Raw genomic sequence first — 26259 nt, 5'->3', positions numbered from 1 at the left:
CAAGTCACTTAACCCTCCATTGCCCCATGTAAGCCGCATTGAGCCTGCCATGAGTGGGAAAGCGCGGGGTACAAATGTAACAAAAAAAATGTAGTTGCAAAAACCACAGAAAGGTGGTATATCAAGTCCCATTTCCCTTTCTCTACCCCTGAGAACTACCTGGGGATCAACGTTGGTAGCCCACTGGTGCCTGGCAAAGGCGATCCTCCTCCACTGCTGCCCAGGTCAGCACTGGGATCTAAATGGTGCCAATAACCTCTAGTTAGTACCACAAGACTTCTGCTAGGGGATCATTGTTGCCATTCTGGATCCTGGTCTGACCTGGGCATTAGCAGAGAAGGATTGCTGCTGCTGGAGACCACTGGACTACATCAAATTATTTAAGTTGTACCATTGAGATACAAACAATGGCTCTGATAGTCAGAGTGATTTATGTGTTTGACAGTAGGTTTGCCACAAATCCAACACTGCAAGAACCTAATCCTGTCTGTCAAGCCTAGTGTTGGAGGTATCATTATGCAACTGACTGATTTTATTTGACATAACACTTTAACCTAGGCACCTGGGCATTTATATAGAACAGAAATCTAACTAATAAAAGCCCATAATATAAAATATTCACCCATATTAATGATAACCCACACAGTAAAAACTCTCAGAACAACAAACGTCGCCCCTCAAAACAACCCAAACCCCTCCGCCATCTATAAACATTCTCAATGGCTCGTCTTGGATTCTGCTTTATATCAAAAAATTTCTAGAAGAGAACGTCAGGACGATGTCTGTGAGCTGAAGCTGTGTTGAAAGTAGGTCATACAGCAAGAACAATCCTACAATTTTAAGTAAATCTATTACAAAATAGCCAACGATGAAGAGAGTTCGCGATTTGGATTGGCCAAGTCAAAAACCCTACTGAAATACTACGGCAAGACTTGAAGTGGGCTGCTCATGGGTGATGTGAAAGACTTATCAACAGTTACAGGAAAAGCCTAATTGTTGTAACTGCTGCTCAAGGAGGTGACCCCAGTTCCTGAAAGATGGATTCACGTACTTTTCACACAAGGATACGTACTGTCATCATTTGTTTTTTGGAATAATCAAAATATATCTTTTTATTATAAACTATCACCCTTACCAGGGTTTAAATTAGAATCTAATCTTGCTCCGAGTATAAATTGCACTAAAATACGGAGCATTCTAGGGGGAACACAAACATTTTCTTCATCACGGTAAATGCTGCAAAGCAAGCCATTGCTTTTAGTATGCACACTTTCCCCCGACTTCTGTATCGCGTGACTTAAGTCATATTCTGGATTTCCGCATGCAACTTAATTACTTAACAAGCCAAACAGCCATGATAATTGCCACTTAAGAAGCAATTATTGACACTAATTGGCATTAATTAGAATTTGCACGCAGAACTAAGAGTATTCTATAACGTGATGCACGTAAATTCTAAGTTGAATAGAGGGGCATAATTAAACAGGGCCAGCCATCTATAAGGGCGGCCATCTCTAAAGCCGGCCCAAATGTTGAGATTTGGCCATCTCCAACCGTATTAAAGAAACAAGATGGCCGGCCATCTTTTGTTTCGATAATACGGTTGGAGATGGCCACATCTCAACATTTGGGCCGGCTTTAGAGATGGTCGGCATTGGTTTTCAGCGATAATGGAAACTAATGGCGGCCATCTCAAACCTGGCCAAATCCAAGGCATTTGGTCGTGGGAGGAGCCAGCATTTGTAGTGCACTGGTCCCCCTCACATGCCAGGACACCAACCGGGCACCCTAGGGGGCATTGCAGTGGACTTCAAAAATTGCTCCCAGGTGCATACCTCCCTTACCTTGTGTGCTGAACCCCCCCAAATCCCCCCCTAAACCCACTCCCCACAACTGTACACCACTACCATAGCCCTTAGGGATGAAGGGGGGCACCTACACGTGGGCACAGTGGGTTTGGGGGGGGGGGTTGGAGGGCTCCCATTTACCACCACAAGTGTAACAGGTAGGGGGGGATGGGCCTGGGTCCACCTGCCTGAAGTGCACTGCACCCACTAAAAACTGCTCCATGGACCTGCATACTGCTGTCATGGAGCTGGGTATGACATTTGAGGCTCGCAAAAAATGTTTTTTAATTTTATTTTTAGGGTGGGAGGGGGTTGGTGACCACTGGGGGAGTAAGGGGAGGTCAACCCCGATTCCCTCCGGTGGTCATCTGGCCAGTTTGGGCACCTTCTTGAGGCTTGGTCGTGAACAAAAAGGGACCAAGTGAAGTCGGCCAAATGCTCGTCAGGGCCGGCTTTCTTTTTTTCATTATCGGGCGAAGCTGGCCATCTCGTAACCATGCCCCTGTCCCGCCTTCTGAACCCTGCCGACACGCCCCCTTGAAGTTTGGCTGGCTCCGCAATGGAAAGCAGTTGAAGCCAGCCAAAATCGGCTTTCGATTATAACGATTTGGCCAGGTTTAGGAGATGGCCAGCCATCTCCCGATTTTGTCGGAGGATGGCCTGCCTTCTCGTTCGAAAATAAGCAGGCTAGTTGAAAAGGGGCGTGGCTACAGACATGGAATGGGTGGATCAGGGCGTTTCTAAAATCTATGTGCATTGTTATAGAATACACCCAATTTATGCATAATTTAGGTGTTGGCATTTACACCGTTTTATTTGGCGTCACTGCCCGTGACTAAATTTAGTCATATGGACAGGCACTCAGCGTGTTCTATAAACCACATGGAAATGTAGGCTTATTCTATAAAGTACGCCTAAATTTAAGCATACTTTATAGAATATCCCTAGGCGAATTTTATTTTGGCGCCAAATTTTTAGACGTGATATGTAGAATCCAGTCCTTTATGGCTGCTAATATTTGAGAAAGATATGAGCTGTTTCCTTTTGAAAACTGACTGTAGTGTATGAGGGTTAAAAGAGCCAACTTAAATTGCAGACATACACTATTTAATATAACAGCACTATTTTATCCGTAGGGGGAATGGCGCTAACTGTTTTGATGTCAATCTTTCAGTATTTGTTCCATTTATTTTAAGAAATCAAAACTACTTTTTTGCTGGGCATGCAGTTTACTGCCCAGGTCTAGGCCACTAATCCCATTTCCTAAATATATTATAGAGCTTTATTTATCCTCATTTGCTCACAGGTCTGATTCACCAGTGACACTGTCTGGCAAAATTCCCAATGCAGATTGCTACTGCAGGCCAACATGCACAAATCCAGCAACACAACAGGATTCACCCTGCACCAGCAGATATGATTGTTATTTCTGCAATGCACTCAGCGGAACTTGCAAAGCTGGGGTGATAAGGGTTCTTAAACCAACTGTGCCCAATTTTTTGTCTGTTTTGTCGGAGGCATCATTCTGTGCAAGTCGTGTTTTAATATTCAGGATGCAAGCTAAGCTACAACCACCAGTCACAACTGGAGAAAAATACATAGAATATACTTTTTGAAAGGAATCATGGAAGCTCTATATTTCCTTGTCAAGGTGGTTGTCTTGCCACATTGGCTAATTTATCTTTGATTAAAAGTCTAGGGACTTCAAATTGTATAGATGTGCTACCAAGGTGGTGAATTTTACTTTATGTTTTAGGAAGTTAATACTATGTTGGAAATAGTCTTACGATGATCTACAGCAAGTGTAGACAGAGAACATAATGTAAACAGAGATGGGATAAGATTATAATGACCTTTTAAGCTGAATTGACTTGTTTAACACCTCGGAACTTCAGAATCTTATCGACTTTCCAGTACACAGATTTTCTCAGTACATGTTTTGTTGTTGACATTTTAATTGATTTCACTTGCAACATTTAACTTTTTTCTCTTCCTGTTCTCAACATATTTTTAAAAGAAAATCTGTCAGCTGTTCTCCTGTCTGAAACTACCCATTTCACTGTAATCTGGCAGCAAACACATTTATTGGATATGTTTTTGAAGCGATATTTAGCTTTTACAAATTAACTCTGACAGTATGGCATCATGAAATATCCCACAATCAGGCACAATCTTTTTTTTAAATCTAAAACTACCACCTTTGTTATGATCGTCTGTGAAAAAAAAAATGAAACAGAAATTATTTCTTAATTTTTAGTGCAGTCCCAGTAAAGACTGTCAGCCCTATTGCCTATAGATTTTTACTAGCTGGAGAAAATCAAATTATTTGCTGGTTATGATCATTTTTATGTTCATGCAATAAAAGCTATCTGAAGATGTTGTGCCTGAAAACATGATAGCACGAGGTGGGCAACCACGGTCCTTGAGGGTCACAACCCAGTCAGGTTTTCAAGATTTATACAATGAATACGTATGGTTATTGATATGCATGTACTGCTTCTATTGCCTGTTCATTGTGGAAATCTTGAAAACCGTGGACCTTGATTGCGCACCCCTGAGTTAGCAGAACCTAAGGGGAAGCCTAGGCTCACCAAACTCCCTATTTCAATCGTTTTTAACCTGGTCTAATAAAAGAGCACAATTTGTTTTATTATTTTGTCTGTGTTCTGTGGTCTGTTTTTTGACTGTGTCTTTGTAATCCATCTAGGTCCTAGATAGAATACAAATAAACTTGCACAGGGCATCAAGCTTCAATATGATTTCCCTCTAGGTGTTTGGAAAAAGGGTCCTGTAAGTTGGTCTACGCTGAGTTCCAAAAAAACATGGGTAAATTCTATTAAACAAACAAAAAAAAACCCCTGTATTTTAAAGGGAGAACTATTCATTAACCATATCAATTAAAGGTCAAAGATATGTGAAGCTTTTAGAGAAATACACTGAGGACAGGAATAACATATACACAAAAAGTAGCACATATGAGTTTATCTTGTTGGGCAGACTGGATGGACCGTGCAGGTCTTTTTCTGCCGTCATCTACTATGTTACTATGTTACATGTATAGAATGTTTGTACGTTTGGGAAGCTTGCCAGGTGCCCTTGACCTGGATTAGCCGCTGTCGGGGACAGGATGCTGGGCTCGACGTACCCTTGGTCTTTTCCCAGTGTGGCATTATTTATGTACTTAAATATTATTAAAGGATTTGCTCTCTTTTTCATTTGAAAAGTGTGTGCCTGCCATGCCCATTTGTTATTACTAGTATGGAGGTATTTTATTTATTTGTTACATTTGTACCCCACATTTTCCCACCCTTTTGCAGGCTCAATGTGGCTTACATAGTACCGTGAGGCATTAGCCACCTCCGGTGAAGAAACAAATACAAAGTGATGTTATGGTCGAATGAGATTCATGTGTTACAGACACATTAGAAAATCGTAGGGAAGAAGAGTTATATAGTGTTCATTACGTGCTTTGGTTTCGTTGTGTGATAGGATTTGGACATGAAGGAACACTGATGTAGCTAACCTCATTGGGAGAAAAGATATAAAGTAAATGACTGATAGTAGCTATTTATTTACAGTTGCTACTATGACAGTTTCTTCTACAAGATTATTTAGCATCAGCTAAGCACAGTAATGGGAGAGAAAGTTGGCAAAATGGCAGGACATACCATACCCATTATGGGCCAGATTCTACATATCGTGCCTAGCATTCCGCGCCAAATTCTAAGTGTCTTCCATAACAACGTGCATAACTTGATTGGCTTCACAAGCCAATCAGCGTTTTTAACAGCACTTAGGGCCCTATTCACAAAGACACGATATTATGAGCATCTACATGGTTAGCGCATGCTAAAAACGCTAGCGCACCTTTGTAAATAGGGCCTTTAACAAGCAATAATGAGCACTAATTGGCAATAATTAGAATTTACGTGCATAACTCATTAAGAGAGGCATAATCGAAAGGGGCGCCCAAGTTTTCCTGAGATCATCCTCACAGGACGCCCCGGTGAAGGGGCGGGGAAACCCGTATTATTGAAACAAGATGGGTGTCTATCTTTCGTTTCGATAATATCTTAACATTTAAGTCGTCCCTAGAGATGGTCGTCCTTAGACTTGGTCGTTTCTGATTTTCGGCGATAATGGAAACTAAGGGCACCCATCTCAGAAACGACCAAATCCAAGCCTTTTGGTCGTGGGAGGAGCCAGAATTCATAATGCACTGGTCCCCCTCACATGCCAGGACACCAACCGGACACCCTATGGGGCCCTGCAGTGGACTTCAGAAAAAGCTCCCAGCTACATAGCTGGCTTACCTTGTGTGCTGAGTCCCCCAACCCCCCCCACAAAAAAAAAAAAAAAACCACCACCCACAACTGTACACCACTACCATAGCCCTTACAAGTGAAAGGGGGCACCTAGATGTGGGTACAGTGGGTTTCTGGTGGGTTTTGAAGGGCTCACATTTACCACCACAAGTGTAACAGGTAGGGGGGATGGGCCTGGGTCCACCTGCCTGAAGTGCACTGCACCCACTACAACTGCTCCAGGGACCTGCGTACTGCTGTGATGGAGGTGGGTATGATATTTGAGGCTGGCAAAAAATATAAAAGAAAAATTTTTTTGAGGTGGGAAGGAGGTTAGTGACCACTGGGGGAGTAAGGGGAGGTCATCCCCGATTCCCTTCGGTGGTCATCTGGTCAGTTCAGACTCCTTTTCGTGGCTTGGTCATAAGAAAAAAAGGACCAAGTAAAGTCGTCCAAGTGCTCATCAGGGACACCCTTTTTTTTTATTATGGGTCGAGGATGCTCATGTGTTAGGCACGCCCAAAACCTGCCTTTGCTACTCCTCCGACACGCCCCTGGGAACTTTGGTTGTCCCCGCGACGGAAAGCAGTTGGAGACGCCCAAATTCGGCTTTCGATTATGTCGATTTGTGCGACCCTGGGAGAAGGACGCCCATCTCCCGATTTGTGTCGAAAGATGGGCATCCTTCTCTTTCGAAAATAAGCCTGGAAGTGTATTCTGTAATGAACTGCGCCTAAATTCTAAAACACACAGTTCAAAGGGGGCATGACTATGGGTGGGGAAATCGGTGTTTTGTGGGCATTCCCAAATTTATGTGCTTTGTTATAGAATATGAATCAGTCCGTGTAAATCTATTTGCAGGGATTTACACCACATTTTCATTGGTGCAAATGGAAGCGTGTAGTTTTAGATGCTGGGATATCAACTAAACATATTCTATATATCGCACCTAAATCTTATAGAATATGCTTAGGCGAAAAAGATTTCTGCACAGATTTTCCAGGTGCCATATATAAAATCTGGCACATGCTGTAGTTTGCCAGACATCAGTTTCTTTGGGTTTCTTACAGGCATGTCCTATATCCTATATATATATAGGATATAATTATAATGGCCTTTTAAGCTGAATTGACTTTCCTATCTCAACAACACTGTGGGCTTTGATCTGGTTTCCAGGACACAATTTTATTCCCAGAACTAACATCTATCATATTAAACATATTATAGATAGATAAAGGTAATGGAACTATGAATGTGAATGAAAGGTAGACCTGAAGTGGTAGAATGAAAAATACCTTTTTATGCCATATGCTATTATCACATTCTCTTTTCATGTCAATGGTATTGGTGTTACCTCAAGATACTGGTACCGAAAAGTAACTTTCTACCAAATTGAATCAGTTTGTAATGTGGGGAAATTATACCGTGAAAGTCAACAATTAAAAATGATTTAGCGTTATTTTATAATGGTCATCATTAGTTTATCTTACTGTAAATTACTTAAGGATTAATACTTGTAATTGTATAGTACTAAAAGTACAGAGTCAGCATAATGATCAGCTGCTTCTTTCCTATATGAAATTGAGGGATGTTTAGAGACTTTTTGAAATGCCTTGAGGTTGTTTCATATGGTAATTCTCTAACAAATCAATGTCAAGTACCCTTCTTGTAAAGTAAATGTGATTTACAGTACAATTATACCCATATACCCTCTGTAAATGATAAATTTTCAATTTAATGCTGCATTCATGAAATCCGCAAGTTGACAATATATGAAGACATAGCAACGTGCTCATGACGTGATCAAGTGTATTGCTACATAGATCTGTTACAGAGTATAAGTGTTCCTTAACTATACGAGCATATCAGAGCATTGTAGAACAGGTACACGTAATGCCATCAGATCAGAATTCATTCATTGTTTCTACAAGTGGCAAAAATCTTGAAACTCTACCATATTATTTTATTGCTGTAAGTTTGATCAGAATCTTTATAAGACATCCAAAAGAAAAAGGATCTGATTGAAATAGTGAAGAAATTCTGCCTGCTGTCCAGGGGGACGTTAATGCAAAATGAAAACAAAATATGAGGCGGGGGAAAGGGGTGAAAAAGAAAAAGAAAAGAAAGAAAAATAGGAGTATTGTACCATGGTCAGGAGGGATGCCACCACCTACTCCTTCTCATACTGCATTCAGAATACTCCAAATACATATTTGCCAGCTCTCATGGCCAACAGCTCCAACTCCCTCTTAAGTAAAGTATGCAACCACAACCGGTTTTGGAAAACTGCTTTTTAGACAAATTGAGGAGCTGTCGAAATGTTTTTTAAGATTGAGCTAGAAAGAACAAGTTCTTAAAGAGCCTAGAACTTTAATTTAGCAAATATTTTTTCGCTTGGTTTTGTTTTGTTTTAGGACTTATTTAAAAGTGTATATCATTTAAAGTTGCAAGAGATCATCGTTTTCTGCCACTGTATTAGATTTCTTTAGGGGGCTATGATTAATATTGGAGATCAGGTTAGTGGCTCGTATATCAGAGGACGTAGAATCTGCAGAAAGTTATTGAGACTAGTCTGTCCAGAATGACATAGCAAGTAAAAGGTAGTTTCTCACTTCTTTCTGAATTAATCTTTTAGTGATGTTCTGTTTAGCATCAAAGTATAATGGCTCATGCTCTCGCATATGCCAGCATTGATTGATTTCCCCATTTTCAAACACTGCATCACCTTATACGCATTGTGCTACTGTACTTTTCTATTCTTTGATGTATCCATTGTTACCAAACTACTGGCAAACTAGTTCATGCTAATCATCAGAATAAATAAAATAATTCAAACAAAACAAAAAAAAAGAGCAATCGATTATCACGGTGCAAAATGATCTGTTGTCAGGCATTAAGCAGTCAACTAAATGTAAATTCCATGGAGCAAAGGTATTATTTACGCTGTTGTAGAGATGGTAATTAATATTTACATCTTGGAATGAGATATAGGAAATGTTAATGATTGGCTTTACTAAGAGGATCATTTGATGCCAATGTGAAAGCCAGGGAGAGTCGGCAATTATGCAAAACATTGCATGCATCCTATCTTCAATATGGAAGATTTACAGTTCAAACCTAAGTTCAGGAAAAGAACATGAAAAAAAAAAGTTTTACTACAAAATCTAAAAATGAGAGAAAGGGTTAAGAGAAATAAAAAGCACATTGCATATGTCAGATAATCTAAGTCTGATTATCTGAGCTGTGCTAGCTACAGGGAAGCACTTACCCTTGAGTCCAGCTAGAAGATAGCAGGGGTAAGAAGGAACAAACCAGAATAACAAAATTGACTAGCAACAAGGGCTCAGGAAAGCAGACAGGAGCCTTAACTAGAAACTAAAGAACTAGGGTTCAGGCAAAGTATGAAAAAAGAAAACTGTTTTTTTTAAAACCCTTACAACTATGAATTTTCAAGTGACACTAGAATATTTCTCTATTTCCTGAAGGTGGAATAAAATTTACAGTTTTCAAAACAGGTTGCTCTTTATTTTCTGGCTTGGTCATCTCCTACCTGATCGGCAATCAGTCAAATATATATATAAAAATGCATTTGATATTAAATACGACACATTAGATGATTAGGTTGACTACTGAGAATGTTATTTTTCGCACGTTTCCAAATGATTTTTTTTCTTTCAAAACTGGTTTCTCTGTGATGTGCTACCAACACAGACACGAGACACAATACAGCAGGTGATCTGCAAACAGGTGGTCACTTTTATGAAGCTTAATGCTGACAATGGGTATATTACAATGCGGCAGCTTTCAAATTCACTACTTTGTTAAGATAAAAAAATAGATTTAAATTCCAATGCTGGAAATTATTTCTAGAATTAATATTTGTTATAACTTCTACTGGACCAAAAACTAAACTTATTTGAGGCAAGCTTTTAAACCAATCAGTGCTGTGTCAGCCCAATAAAAGTGATTGTAGGGTCACACCTTAATGAATAGCAGGATCTATTTTCACATTTTGTAATGCCACGAGAATACACTTCACCCTTCTTTTACAGCTGTCTATCCCAGAAAAGTTAAATATTGTTGCTGTTAGATCAGAAGTTGAAAAATAAGTCTTTAACATCACATAACACAGAAATAATACAGTGCATTGCTCTAAGCGTTAAATAGATGGTTGTTTTCTAAGTTCCCTTCAACAGACAGAGCTATAGAACAAGAGTGGAGTGTTAATTTTCTGTAACAAGAACGTATTCCTATGGCTTTATGATACTCTATTTCTACTGCAACAGAACACTGAGCACTAATTTCCAGCTAATTGTACGTTTCTTTAGATCTTGCTAATAACAAAACAAAAAAAAACAAGGCAAGCAAGGAAAACAAAGCACTGAAATGCTATTTCCATGAATACAAAATAGCCAAGTATTCAAAATACGGTTCTTACCTTTCATTAGGCAACTATACCTCTTAAAAATGCAATACTCAGTTTTCCTTATGGCTGTTTAGTCTGAAAGCACCATGTGTGCATTATGAAGTATGGGGAAAAAAGTTACATGCCCTGTTTAAATCAGAAAGAGGGGATTGAAAAGGAAGGATTTAGATTATGCTGAGGCATGGGAGGTGAAGGTGAAAAGGATGGGTAGTGGCTTGAGGGGATATGCAGACAAGTGGATAAGTTTACCAGGTGGCAGCAGATCAAGAGGGACAGACTGACCCAGTTCTCCTCGCCCACCACTGTGTAAATGAATTTTAAGTCCTGCTTGTCAGATGAAAACCAGGTCACTACATGAAATGGAGCAAAGGAAGGACTGGAGGTCTCTCTGTCACACAAGAAGCCACCTGATAACATTACAAATAGACTAAAATGCATTTGACTGGAAGGAAAAGCTCACAGAAGGTGAACAGGAGACATGCAGGAGGCAGTGATTGAGAGAAAAAGGGGCAGGAACGAGCACAGGCCAAGAATTTAGTTCATTTGGGCTATTTTTCCATATTTTGGACATTTTTCCAGTTCATTTCACACATTTGTTTAATAAAATGTTGTTTTTTTACATGCATTAGAACTGTTTAATATGTGCTAATTGACAGCATATGTTAATCCATAGGTTAACTTGCATTAAATCGATAAAGCATGCACTAAATATGCTAGTGAGCCAAAAACACACCCCTACAAAGGGACCTGCTGACGCAGAAATTATCGTGTGTTAACAATGCAGGTGCATCCTGACAGTTACCCCAACATATGGAAAATTGGGATTATTTTACAAGGCCAATTCTATGAACTGGCTGTGTAAATGTTTAAAATACATGTAAGCGTGCATTTACGTGGGTTTTTGCCAGTGTGCTGCCTCAGCGCTATTCCGTAAATATGTATTTGCAAAAGGGGCATTCAAATTGGCAAAGCATGGGTGGAGGCCACAGGCAGGCATCCCAGTTCTGCGCGTCCCTGCTGAATTTAGACATTTGCACCCGTCATCTCTGTGGCTGGTGTAACTCGGATACTTAAGTGTAAGGCGTGCTGGTACCGGGTTAAGCCAGAATTCTATAATGGAACCTATGCGCTTAGGTTCCGGCAGTGGCGTAGCCACAGGTGGGCCTAGGTGGGCACTTAGGCTCAGGCCCATCCAACAGTAGCACATGGTAATGAAAATGCTGCTCTCCACAATACTGGCACCTTCGCATGCTCAGTTTTCAGCGCACGCCTGCTGCAGACTACCAAGGTGGAGACTGGAGAGAAGCATTTTTCCCACCAGTTGAGATATGTTTTTGATGTGGGGGTGGGGGAGAGAACATTTAGTGCCCACCCACTTCTTGCCTAGGCCCACCCAAAATCGGCTGTCTGGCTACGCCCCTGGGTTCCGGTACAGATTAGGCACCTAGAACGTGGCCTTGGGGTGCCTTAATGGAGTTACTCAATTGCAGAATTGCCTCCTACAGGTAGGGGTAGGTAGCACGTCTTCCTTATAAACACAGCAAATAATACAAAGCAGTTAATACCACATCAAGGCCCCGATGCTCAGAAGCAAGTCGGGCACTAGAGGCTGTTAGCACCGGACTAGTTGCCCAAATTTGCTAGTGCAGAATGCTCAAAGGATTCTAGCATGGGGAACAATGAGCGCACCAAAGGATAGCACAATGCGCATGCAAATGTAGTCAAAATGAGGTCATTTCCTATTCCCTACAATGTTCAGAGAACAATGTGGGAAACAAGGATGCCGTTACTGCTCAAAACCGTACGCCAGCTCAGAACTGGGGTTAAGTGAGCGGACAGCAGCAAGCCAGAAGTATGCTGTGTTGTTTTTGGGAGCCGGGAAGTGCATGCAGACCTGGCGTTCCCTCATCTAGCAACTGGCTCTGGTTTCTGGGCAGCATGCTTTCCTCCTGCCACAATCACCCCTTGGCTGCCAGCGCCCAGAAACAATAAAGGAAATGAGATTATCTAAATGCTTGGGAGTAGCCGAGGGAAGACTGATTTTACTGTGCTGCTGTTGTTTTGGCGTGCAAAATGTTTTCCCCCAGATTTCAGCCTGTCCCTTGTTGAAACACTGCAACTTATTGGCAACCAGCACCTCTTCCGCCTCCTTCCTTCCTCTCCCCTCTGGCATTTTGGGCATGTGCTCTACAGCTGTGCTTTAGACACAACTCTTGAGCGCAAGTTTCAGCCACCATCCTCCCCCTTAACTTCCAAACAATATTTATGAGCGTCCCTATATTTGCATCTCATTAGCATTTAGGATTAGGGAGTTGTTCTGACACACTGTTCCGGCGCTCTTTCAGTACAGCGCCGGAATTCTGAGCATCGGGGCCCAAGAGATGTAACCAACTGCATTGCATTATCTGCCAAGCAGTTAACGCGCAGTGAAGAAATTCTCTTAGGGATCCTTTTACTAAGCTGCGGTAAAATGTGGCATTAGAACACGCGAAGGCCATTTTCACCCCAGCCAGAAAATGGCTGATTTTCTATTTTTCCTATTAATGGCCATTATAAAGAATTCCTGCGTGAGCACATACCAACACCTATTTTGAAGGTGTTAAGGGCTCACAGGGTAATCCCTGCACTAACCAGTTACAGCATGGTAATGTTACTGGGCTGAGTAGCGCAGGGATGCTCACTCTTTGCCCCCCAGACATGCCCCCTGCAACAAAAACTCAAAAATATTTTTTAGTGCATGGTTAGCAAGCGCTAATTTGGAACTTACTGCAGGATGCCGGAACATGTCCTGTAGTAAGCCATTTTAAGCTACGGTAAGCACATGCTAGCAGGTTCTAGGTCAGTTTCCACCTGGACAATTCCCACTGAACCAATTCCCACCACACCAGGGAGGACAATTCCCACCCATAACCCAAAAAACACACCAGGACAAATAATCTCCCTCCCTTTTCTCTTACACATTGTTTGGGGGGGGGGGGGGTCCAGTACACCCTCACACCCCTCCCACAGCATTAACTTTTACACAACCCTTTCCCCTTCCAGACATGCAGTTTGAACCTAATTCATGTTTAACCTTGGATCTAAATGTCATAAATAAGTAAATAAATAAATAGATAAATACAAAGTGCAGTTCATGTAGGGGGGATTGCCCCCATACACCCCCCCAAACTAGGTTTTAACCTAATTCAGCCCCTTAAAATGACTCACTGATTACAATTTATAATAAATTACTACTCTACCTATGAAAAGTTATTCCGATAGAAGAAAGAAGCTACAGGCTAGGGAGGGTGGGAAATGTCCGGGGGGGGGGGGGGGAGAGAAGTCCTTGGTGGGAATTGTCCTCTTAAGTTGGAATTGTCCTAGGTGGGAATTGTCCCAGAGGAAATTGTCCCAGAGGGAATTGGTGGGTGGGAATTGTCCAGGTGGGAAATCGTCCAGTACCACGGTAGCACTTACCACAGCTTAGTAAAAGGACCCCTTAGTTATTCAAATGGCAAACTGTTGGGAATTCCTCCAGCAGCTGACACAGAGCTTTTGGCAAATACTGTGTGGCAACTGTAAAGCCATCATGGAAAAAGGGCAATTTTCAAAAGTAACTTAGCTGGGAAAGTACCCATTTACCTGGGTAAAAGGGTTGTCTGGAATCATCTGGCTAAAATTGCCAGGGTTGCACAATATGCATTGGCGTTCTGTGGTTCACTGCCACCCGGGGCGGATCGCTGCTGCGCGCACCCCCCCCCCCCCCCTGGCTGCAGGGCAACACGGCACCCCCCCCCCCGGCGTGACACAGCGACACAGCACCCCCCCCCCGACCCAGTCCCCACCTGTCTACCAGCTCCATCCACCCGGCACCTCGCACGACTCTGCGCTGCTGTAAAAGAAAGAAATCATCTCGTCGGCCCTTCCCTCACTGTGTCCCGTCCCGCCCTCTGATGTAACGTCCTATTTCCTCGAGGGCGGGACAGAGTGAGGGAAGGGCCGACGAGGCGATTTTCTTCTCTTACAGCAGCACAGACGCGAGGCGCCGCACCACACAGCTGCTGGGTGGATGGAGCTGGTAGGGACTTGCCAGCAGAGCATCCCCCCACCCATTGACACCCGGGGCAGACCGCCCCACCGCCCCGCTCTTGCTACGCCACTGACAATATGTGCACTATCAGCTACACTAGTAGGACGCATTCCCAGGGATGTATTTATACAGGGGTGGACTGATCATACAGGTAGTGTCCAAGGGCCCAGAGGCTCTCTCCTCCCCCCCCCCCCCATCCCCGGTCCTACCTTAAAGGGACCTGGTGGTCTAGCGGCTTTTAAGGGGCAGGAAAGATCCCCACTCTTCTCATGATAAAACATATCCAGATAGGTGCTTTCTTAGTTCATGTCCAATATGTGTACTCTACGTCTCTCTTAAATTCCTAAGAACTTGCATTTTATCTCCTACTTATGTTCCATAGTACATGTTTGCATGTTTCTTGCCATCCATGTTTTTCTTTTGTATCTCAGCTCTTTGGCCCCAATATTCAAACCACGGCGATAGCCAGACTGTCTCCTGTGGTCCACGTTGACCCATATATTCAATGCTGGGCCATTTATTTTCTTTTGGCCAGTTTGAAGATAATCGGCTATGTTGATATTCAGACATAGCCAGTTATATTATTATTTTATTATTATTTTATTTATGACATTTATATCCCGCATTAGCCCAAGTAGAACTCAGGTTCAATGTGCGCACTACTTAATTGAACAAGCCAGTCAGCACCGATAATTGCCAATTAATAACCAATTACCAGCAGTAATTAGCAATAATTACGATTTACATGCATATTCGATTCTATAATGGAATGTGCCTAAATCCTATTGTGCGTAACAATTTGGGGGCCTGTTTAGAGGCATTCTTGGGGGCGTTCCCAGATTTTATGCACGCTGATACAGAATCACACCTAAGTGCGCCTAACTTAGGCATCAGTATTTAAGCCTGCTTATAGCAGGTCTAATTGCAGCCACCTACATTTAGGCGCAGCTTAGTGCTAAGCGTGATTCCATAAAGGATGCATTCTCTTTATAGAATCGCACTAAGCGTGTTTCATTTTCAGCACCAGTTTTTGGGCACAACTTATAGAATTTAACCCTAAGCTCATTTCTAGCACAGCCATAAATGCAGCCTTTTTCTGTTATTTAATTCTTTGGCTGTGCACTAAAATTAGCATTAGCGTGTGGCTACTGAAAAAATTTAAGCCAGGAGAATCAGCGTTATTAAGTTAGCGGTCATTCTCCACCCCTGACATGCCCCCTTCCAAAAAAAAAGCAAGCGGTTAGTGCATGCAAAGGATTGAACTAATGCATCCTGCATTAGACCATTTTCCCCACGTTAAGCACGTGTTGGAACTTAACACAGTTTAGAAAAGCGTGCCTTAACTGGTTAGCAGTCTTGATATCACCACTAACTTGTTAATTACTGGTTTCACCCACAGACCACCCCAACAAGTGGTGGTCGGAGCCAATATTCACAGGCTCTGTCTATTTACGTGCTCATGAATACCAGCAGATCGCCCTGCTTAAACCATGCTGAATATTAACCCCTTAATATTCAGTGAAATACATGGATATGAACTACAATGAAGCACAGCTGAAATATTTACTGGGTTCAAAGGAGTTTTGTGTGGATTTATAGCACACAAGAATGTAGCTTGATGTTTATCATGGTTGAAACATGTTGAGGTGGAGGAGAAGACAGGGACATGAAAAAAAAAAGGAATTACAATGAGACATGGCACAAAGAATTGCACTGGGATATTCAAAATGACTTTATTGCAAGGGGATGATAATTAGGGAACAAGGGCTTTGTTGAAGTTAACAGAAGAAAAGTCATTTCAAAGCAAAGCATGCGGAAGCGGGTTTGGAGTTTCTTTTGGTGGATGTGATAAATCAATCATCAGGAATTGATAGGGATGTGCATAAGGTAAACCTTTTTGGTTCATTTTCTATTCCTTTGGCCTTTCCCCCTGTATATTCAGACTTCTTTTCTATTCATTTTGCGTATTTATATGCATTAAAATAATATGTTAAAACCTTTTAAAGCACACTGACGATGCACATTATTTTGCAGGTTCACATGTGATAAAACTGATTTAGTGTGTGTAAGACAGTATGTCTAGATTTAGGTGCCTAGAGGATACTTATGTGGTACCTCTTTTATGAAGAAAAGCTAAACTCCTACTTTCCTTCACAGAATACTAACGTAACAGGTTAGCTATAAGCCTATAGCATGAAGAATTACGTTAGCCATAGAGCTGGTGTAAATGTTCTTTCTTAAATCCCATAGATATTATTATTATTATTTATTGCATTTGTGTCCCACATTTTCCCACCTATTTGCAGGCTCAATGTGGCTTACATGGTTTTATTAACATTGTCATTTCAGGGTATGGATATGGATATGGAGAGAGGAGTGGCCTAATGGTTCGTGCAGTGAGCTTTGATCCTGGCAACCTGAATTCAATTCCCACTGCAGCTCCTTGTGACCTTGGCTAAGTCACTTAACTCGCACCTGCCCCAGGTACAAAAAAATATAGGGCCCCTTTACCAAGCTACGGTCAAAAGAGCTGTGCGGTGACAGCGGCTGTTTATGCCGCAGCAGGTAAAAAAAAAAGACTGAAAATCAACATGGCTATGCAGTAAAATTGCATTTACTGCGTGGCTGTGCAGGGGGAACGCATACCGTGCTAAGCCAGCAGTTACCAGACATGCGCTAATAATTAAGGCCATTTATGACACAGCAGGTAAAAATGGCTGAAAATCAACATGGCCATGTGGTAGAATTTCATTTACTGCTTGGCTATGCGGTGGGGGGGGGGGGGAGAGCATACCGTGGTAAGCCAGCATAAACCAGGTAGCGATTACCGCCGGGTTAGCGCTGTGCTAATAATTAAGGAAAAAATTTCCATAGCTTTGGAAATGGCACATGCTCGAGGTGGAACTACCGATAGCAGCCGCGTTGAGCCGGCGGTAATTCCGGGTTGCCATGTGGCAAACCACTTTGTCACGCGGCAACCCTGTAGTAAAAGGTCCCCTTAGATTGTGAGCCCTCTAGGGACAGAGAAAGTAACTGCATATAATGTGTACAGTGTTGTGTATGTCTAATAGCGCTGTAGGAATGATTAGTGGTACTATATGCACATAACTGATAATATTCCACAAGTTATGCACAGATTTCACTCATGTGTATGTCTCCTTGTCAAATACATGCTACGTATGATATGTGCATATTTACAGAATAGTGACTAGGTGCAATTTTAGCATTTATATGTATTTCCAAATATGTGTATATAAGCAATTATTCTAATCATTTATATGTGTGATTGCCACTACTTTATAGACTCCCAATATATTTGAATGTACACTAACACATTGAATATATACTAACAAATGCACATCCCTAGTAAATGGCAGGACAGAATGGAGCAAGACAATGCACACAGGCATATTGTTTTACAATGGCTTGGAGCCAAAAATCTTTTTTTCCATTAGCAGAAAGGGTTGGGGGAGGAAGGGAGAATGTGTTCCAATTAGGGCACGATATCATTTTGGCAATCTATGCCTTTCTTTATAGTTTAAAGCCAATGAAATCAGGGATATAATGAGTATGCCCAGAGTATGCCAAAAATTCATCAGTCAAATGCAGAACTAATGCACTGTGAGATCACATCTAATTAGATTTTGATATAAACCTGAAAAGATGTTCAGTATTTATTTGCACTTTTAACGTACGGTGTGCTTCTATTAAGTATTGCACTTTAAGATAATGATTATCCCACATCTTTTCCAATTAACTTGTTTCCCAGTTTTTACTGTGTAGGATATATTAATATATTAAGGCAGAACAATTCCATGAGAACATTAATTGGTAACACTTAACTTTACTCCTCACACCAGGCAGTGCTTCAAAAGTTCAGACAGCGGGTCCTTTTCAATATCCATCCTATGTGGACTGCATTATTTTGACTGACACATTATCCTTTTGAAATTGTTAAGCAGGTTTTCTGCTCGCTTGACCACTGCCATGTTGGCACATCACAAATGACACTGCAGGTATGTAGGGCTGTTGCAAGGGATGGGCAAGCAAAGCAACTTCCCGGGGCACAAAGCCAGGGTGGACACCATGCTTCTCTCTGGAGTCGGTCTACGAGCACATGAGCCCAGATTAAACGGGGTTGCCAAAAGCAGCCCTTGAAAGGGAGCCATTTTGTCCAGCGACCAACCGCAGATATAGATGTCAAATTGCTTCTTGTGCTGTGCACAAACCATTTTGTTTCTGGCATGGGAAGACATATTAAACAAGCAGGTGATCAAATCTAGTTTATGCATGTCATTTGTGATACCCACTGCCAAGATGGCTTTTGCCTGAGAGCAGAAAATTTGCAGGGGATCTAGTTAAAACAGCAGAACTGGCATCCACGCTTCAGGACATCAAGTTGTCTGTTACTCTTCAAATCTCAGTACTACAGCTCACTTACAAAAAAAATAAATCAGAGATTTTAGACATTTTTCTGTGTAATTTTTTTCGTTTTGAGATTGGTGTGTTTCTTTTGCCATGGTTGCAACCATTGCTTTCAGAAGAGTTCCCTCTTTTCAGATTCAAATTTCAAGTTTATTAAAATTTGACATACCGCCCTTTAGTAAGCGTTCAGAGCAGTTTACAACAATAAAAATTGTTAAAAGGAAAAGAAATACGTTTGCAAAAGGAAAGCTTAGTAGTAGGTCAAGCAGACTTCAGAGTTTTCTGGCCCGGATCTGACCTCCTGAGTGATTAATAGATTCTACTTCTTCATTTTTTCTATTTGGAACTCAGGGAAGGACATTTCGGAAAGCAAGGCTATATGGGATGGAGAAGGAGTGGCCCAGCAGTAAAACAGTGGAGTGAAAATCAGGAAAAGCAAGACTAAGATCCCTGTTCCCCCACTGCTGCTCCTTGTGGTTTTATCTCCCAATGCTTCAGGTATCCACATAGACCTTATAGGGAGATAGACTAACTGTGCCTCGCCTTGTGCATCATTTGGAAAGATAGGCAAAAATATTGTATGTATTTTATAGAAGCACCACCAGTCAGCACAGCAGGTTCCTGATTTATGCACGTTTGTAATGATGCATGTGGTATAAAAATAGAACAGACCTAGGGAACAATAATAATTATTTTTTTTTGTCTGTCAGCTGAGTTTTCTAAATATTTGTTTCCAGTGCTGCTGCTTTAAATTATAATTCAGTAGCAAAAGTTTCCACTTTGCATAGGGTTATAATTGCTACCTTGCTAAGTGCCTTGTACAGTAAGCTTCCAATTCAAAATCTGTCCAGATCTATGTCTTCTGAGCCGACAAAGTGTAGTATATAAATCCCTCTAAGCAGGGGAGGTAAGAGGTTCTATTTTTGAATGGTGCAGGGCAAATCCTCAAGCGGCTCATCAAACACTTTGGCCATGTACATGCTTGAGGTTTTACTACGTGTGCAATTAACGCAAGCTCCTGTTGAAACGTTAGAAACTACGCACCACTCAAAAACAGTACATGTAGCATGGCTAAAACAAGTGTGGAACTTAGGCAGTGGTACAGGCATCTTACTCACTTTTGAAAGACAATAATGCCTTGACAAGGTTTGCATTGAACTCAGTGATTTTCACTTAATCTGTGTGCACGGGGAAAGATATTCGTGGACTACACTCCACATTTAATTTTGAAATTCTGCTATCTGCGTGGTGTCCAGAGTCTTTCTTGAAGTGAAATAAATTGTAATGAGGGTTTTCGCATCGATATGAATTCATAATTAAAATAACGTTACTCCCATAGGGCTCCTTTTACTAAGGAGTGCTAATGATTAGAGCGTGCTAAATTCAAAGAAGCCCATTTTATTCCTTTGGGCTTCTTAGCGTTTAGCACATGCTAATCATTAGCGTGTGCTAAATCCATTAGCGAATCTTAGTAAAAAAGGACCCCTTAATGAAGGAAAAACATATTTTTTATTACTTCTGTTGAAACCCATTGGAATATTGGTAGGCTTGATAAATTCTTTTTGAATTAAATTGAATAATTATTCACAGATAATACTTTTCATGTTAGAAATGTGGTCAGTATGAATACTGATTGCCCAAATACATTTATACACACATATGTATATATGTGCGCAATATGTATATATAGGACTAACTTCTATAAACAGTGCCAAAAAAATGCTAAGCGATATTCTATAAATGATACGCCAGGAACCCCAATTACATTTAGGCATGACCATTTATACCAGGGGTGTCCAACCTTGGCCTGCAACAGGTCGGATTTTCAGAATTTTCCCAATCCATATGCATGAGATCTATTCGCATACAATGGAGGCAGAGCATGCAAATAGACCTCATGCATATTCATTGGGGAAATCCTGAAAACCTGACTGGATTGTGGCCCTTGAGGACTGAGGTTGGACAACTCTGGCTTATACTAACAAAATCTCTGTGCCTATCCCCCTCATTCTATATCAATGCGCCTAATAGCAGGAATGTACCTAATCCACCCATGGGTCCTACTATGGCCACACCCCCTTTTCTGACCTGCACGTAACTTTTACGCATCAATCCAGGTGTGTAAATTTACACGCATAGATTTTAATTAATGCCAGCTAGCACCGATAATTGTTAGGGCCCAACTATCAGTGCTAATTGGCTCGTTATTAAATTAAATTGCAAGTGCAAATTGGGGTGAACCCAAATTTGCATGTGCAATTTAAAGCGCCATTTATAGAATTCGGGGGGACATTGTCCAAGTATGTATACACATACTCCCGGATTCTATATAGGTCGCTGAAATTTGGGCGCAGAGCCCAGGATGTGCACATAAACTAATCAGTCAATTGGGTGTTAGCAAACCAATTATTGAGGTTAATTGGGATTAATTGTCACTGATTTGGATTTACGCACACATCTGCCTACGCGCTATTCCATAACCCTGGGTGCTCAAAGTATTTTGCGTACAATTCAAAAGGGGGTGTGGTCATGAGAGGGGCATGGGTGAGTCAATGGCATTTTAAATTCAGTGTTATAGAATACCAGGGTTATGTGCCCAACCTGCATACCAGGATTTACACCAGGTTTCAGCTAGCGTAAGTCCTTACGCCCAAAGTTAGGCACAGCAATCCGCTGTAAGTGCTATTCTATAAAGAGCGCTCAACCCGGAGCGCCTTTTTTAAAAAGCGCTTACCGTGAATTTTTCCCAGTGCTTAAATTTGGGCACCATTTCCTGAATTCAGCCCATAATGCTCAAATTTCCAACATGAAAACCACATCTATATACCTATATCTATATCTAATATATAGATCTGCATAGATCTAGCTATATCCATATGTAATGCATATATGTATATGATAGCTATACAGATATATTTATAAAAAGGGCGATATACACACATCTATATATCAGTTGCTCATTCAGATCAACGCTACATAATATTTGATCCACTACGTTGCTGCTACCTGATACAGGCACTTCTTTACTTACAAAATTGTGAGATTGGTGCATCTAACTGCGGCACATTTCCTCCTTTCGCATTGAGTTTTTGCACTTGCGTGGGTGGCACAGGCTTGTGGGATTGCCCAGTAGCTCGATACATTGCCTGGACCCAGAGGATGCGATCTTGTTCATCATCACTCGCAAAGATCACAGTATCACCTTCTTTCACTGCATTGAAAAATGATCGGCCACCCTCCAAACCTGGCAAGAGACATGGATGATTAAAGAATGTACGGCCCACAACGTGCAGAGATTTGACTACAAGTAGGGAGAAGGAATGGCAGAAGCTTGACCTTCACTTGGATTAAGACCTACTCATAAGCTTTCCCTTGCAGAAGCATGAAAGAGGAAATCTGGCAGCGCTGTACCTTAAATTCTATTCTGTTCTCCAGGTTTGACAGTATTGAGAAAAATTATAAAGCACATAACTAAATAAAATCAAATCAAAGCTGGGACTGCAGTCTCAAAGTCTAAATTGTTCAGGAAGGTATCATACATTTTGGTTGACAATAATTTAAGCAGGAAGGAGGTGGAGTACTTAAACAAGTATTAATAGAAAATCCACACACCTAATTATTCAATGTGATATATTTGTTATTTTCCACATTTCAAATAGAAATGGATCAAGGAGAAAAAAGCCTCAGTGTGCCTAGACCTATTAGAATTGGGTTGGTCTAAAATGGGCTACAGTCCAATTATTAGCATTAAAAAACCTGCAAGATACTTATATATAGCAAAAACTGCTCAAATATAGGAGCATAGAATTTTGTACTCAACTTCCACTGAAAATAGCCCACATGCTGAACTTCACTGCCACTGTCCAACGGGGTCCAGTGTTTGATTGCATTGCATTAGGGAATAACGGGATAATCTTACTGAATGCATTGAAGCACAACTAGTGCACCTGGGAGGAACATGGGTGGGTTGGGGTATGCACCAGGGAGGAACATGGGTGGGTCAGGGGCATTCACCAGAGAGGGGCATGGGTGAGTCGGGGGCATTCACCAGGGAGGGGCACGGGTGAGTCGGGGGTGTGCACCTGGGAGGAACATGGGTGGGTCAGGGGTGGATCACGGGTGTGGACCTGGGGGGAACATGGGTGGGTCAGGGGCATGCACCAGGGAGGGGCATGGGTGAGTCGAGGGTGTGCATCTGGGAAGAATATGGGTGGGTTGGGGGCATGCACCTTATAAATATTGTTTAGTGGCACAAATAATTATTTCTATAGACTTCACAAGTGTGTCTATCTGCCCTCCTGGAAGACCATTCCCTACTTGAATTTTGAAGGATGTTTTCATTAGAAGTGAAACATCCCATTAAGATCTTTTTAAATAGCTAAGCATGAGACTGTAAAGAAAATGAAGAACTTCATATCCAAGAAAACGAAAGTCTGATTTTCAGCTGTATTTAGGTAACTTCTTTTTGAAGTGCTGGCAATACAGAGGTCTTGGAAACGGCCTTCCATGTGCAAATTGTACCTGGCTGGGGGTCAGTGTAGTCCACAGTGTATCCATCAAGTTGCAGCAGCTCCTGAGGTTCAGCTTTTTTCTCCCGATAGCTGCACATTGCAAACGTGTATTGACTGACCTGAAGAAAATTACAAAGCTAGGATTGTACCATGATTAAATTTCAACACGCATGCACAGCCTTAAGAAAAGAAAATGTATATTCTATGCAGAGAACTTATGTCCTTTTGTGGATTTTATATAGGCACCTACAATCATGGCAAGGATTTTCGCTGCCAACCAAATATGGATTATAAGCTTACACCTCATTAGTCATAAATAAAAAATACCGCCCAAAATTCAAAGCCATTTAAGTAGCCAGGAGAAGCCCCTACCCATTGAAATAGCTTGTCTAGCCTATGCGGGGATATTCAGTGGCATTTAATTGGTTAGTGCCACCGAAAATCCCCGCTAACTGGCCATCCCCTAACGAGGCATGAGCAGAGTGCAAACTTAGCTGGTTAGCGATATTCAGCCGTTTATGCGGTTCTATTTATGTAGCTATCTTAACTGGTTATGTGCTGAAAATCGGAATTTAACCAGCTGACTCTATCCCCCCCCTCCCCTGAATGCCCCCCTAAATAGCCGGTTTCAGTTTGGGTGCCGCTGAAAATTCCCGGTTAGCCCAAGACAGGTGATTTAAATATTGGGCCTATTGTGTTTTAAACAAATTAACATCTTTCCAGTTTCCACCTAGCTCTTCCATATGTTATCAATAAGCACAAATCTCACAGTTCTCCTAAAATGTTACTTAACAAAATACAGACCCAAGTCCCTCCCCATCCCCCCTCTCCATTATGTATGTGTGGAGGAGTGGCCTAGTGGTTAGAGCACTTCTCTTACAATCCAGAGGTGGCCTGGTTCAAATCCCACTCTGTTCCTTGTGATCTTGGGCAAGTCACTTAACCCTTCATTGCCTCAGGTACAAACTTAGATTGTGAGCCCTTGTGGGACAGAGAAATATCCAGAGTACCTGAATGTAACTCACCTTGAGCTACTACTGAAAAAGGTGTGAGCAAAATCCAAATAAATAAATGTTTCCAACTACCACAGAGTCATATATTTTGAGGTTGTAAGTTTTCAATGCCCTAATGTGCATCTTAGACAAACCCCAGAGTGACACCCTGTCACAAAAAATGACAGCTAAAGTGCCAGTCACATTAAACTAATCTTAAAACCCCTCTGAGATGTGCAGTTGTTGTCATCAGTGCTGTATGTGGCAGCTTTCACTCCTTGGAGTCACTATCTGTATGACATGATCTATTCTATGTCAAATCGTTGACAGAAGCCTTTTTTGGCTGCGGGGGTTCTGCTGTCAGGATTTAAAATCGTCTCCGGGACACAGCTTGAACTCAGCATTTTAAAATCTCAACTCTCTAAAAGAGGACTGGTGGAAAAGCAAAAGCTTCTCCGTGCTTTAGGCTAGGAGCTTACAGGGACATTTATTATCAAACGATTTCAACTGACTTTGCTCTGGGTTGTGACAAACACTGAATTCCTGACAGAATTTTATCGCTTTAGACATTTTCATGATAAAGCTCTGGCTCTTGAGGACTCTCTGAAACTTTTGGACCAATGCACTATAATATTCTTTTTACGGATCTGTGGAACTGAATCTCCACCTTTATTTTTATCCATATTTTTATTAGGGCACCTTTTACCAAGCTGCGGCAAAAGGGGGCCTGCGCTTGCGTCAGAATTTGTTTTTGATATTTATTTTATTTATTTTTTTGTTACATTTGTACCCCGCGCTTTCCCACTCATGGCAGGCCTTACCAATACACGTGCGCCAAGGACCCCTTACCAATACATATGCGCCAAGGACCCCTTTCACTGCAGTGGGTAAAAGGTAGGTCTTTCTTTATTTTGAGGAAATGGCCATGTGGCAAGTGAAGCACTTGCCACATGGTCAATTCGGGGGGGGGGGGGGGGGAGAAGCCCTTACCTCCACCCACTGAGGTGGTGGTAAGGGCTCCTGCACTAACCCAGCGGTAACCGGGCAGTGTGCGGCACTGCCCGATTACCATCAGGTACATACCAGCACTACATAAATACATATATATTTGTAGTGCTGGATATGACAGCGTGCTGGGGGTGGGAACTAGCGCCGGGCTGCTGTGGTAGCGAATGGTAAGCACACTTTGGGCTTACTGCCGCTTTGTAAAAGGGGCCCTTTTTTTTTAGAGAGGTTTAAAAAACATATCGTAACAGCAAATTATTGTAAAAGGTATCATAGAAAATATGAACAATTATGTTATTAACAGCAAAGGTGGAAATTAACAATGACTATTTGTCAGATATACTGAATATATAAATGTAAATATTGAAAAAAAGGAACAATTATATATGCTTATTGAGAGATATCTGAATCTTGCATATGTAATTCTAGTGGGGACCATCATTTCCTTCTATGAAGTGCTGTTCCATATTTCTCAGCCAAAGCAAGTTCAAATTTCTGGTGCTGTATCACAGGTTACCACAAAAATGGACATTTAAAAGTCTAGGGGCCAGATATTCAGACCACGGCGAGTAGCCGGGGCTGCCTCCCGTGGTCATCGCTGAGCCAGGATATTCAATGCCAGGTCATTTCCGGTGACCGACACTGAATGTCCGATTTATCACTTAGAACAAAGCCGGCCA

General features: G+C 41.7%; 1 protein-coding gene across 1 annotated transcript in view; it reads right to left on the bottom strand.

The window, feature by feature from the left end:
- The window catches only part of CADPS (calcium dependent secretion activator), a 520576-nt gene that overhangs the window by 276360 nt on the left and 217957 nt on the right, over positions 1-26259 (bottom strand). The window contains 2 exon segments of the mRNA XM_030208035.1: positions 22103-22315; positions 23593-23701. Coding sequence (XP_030063895.1) covers positions 22103-22315; positions 23593-23701 — 322 coding nt within the window.

This window comes from Microcaecilia unicolor, chromosome 6 (genome assembly GCF_901765095.1).
Source record: "Microcaecilia unicolor chromosome 6, aMicUni1.1, whole genome shotgun sequence".
In the NCBI taxonomy this organism is placed as follows: domain Eukaryota; kingdom Metazoa; phylum Chordata; class Amphibia; order Gymnophiona; family Siphonopidae; genus Microcaecilia; species Microcaecilia unicolor.
Note: the sequence above shows the minus strand (reverse complement) of the source record. Positions and strands in the feature narration are given on the sequence as shown.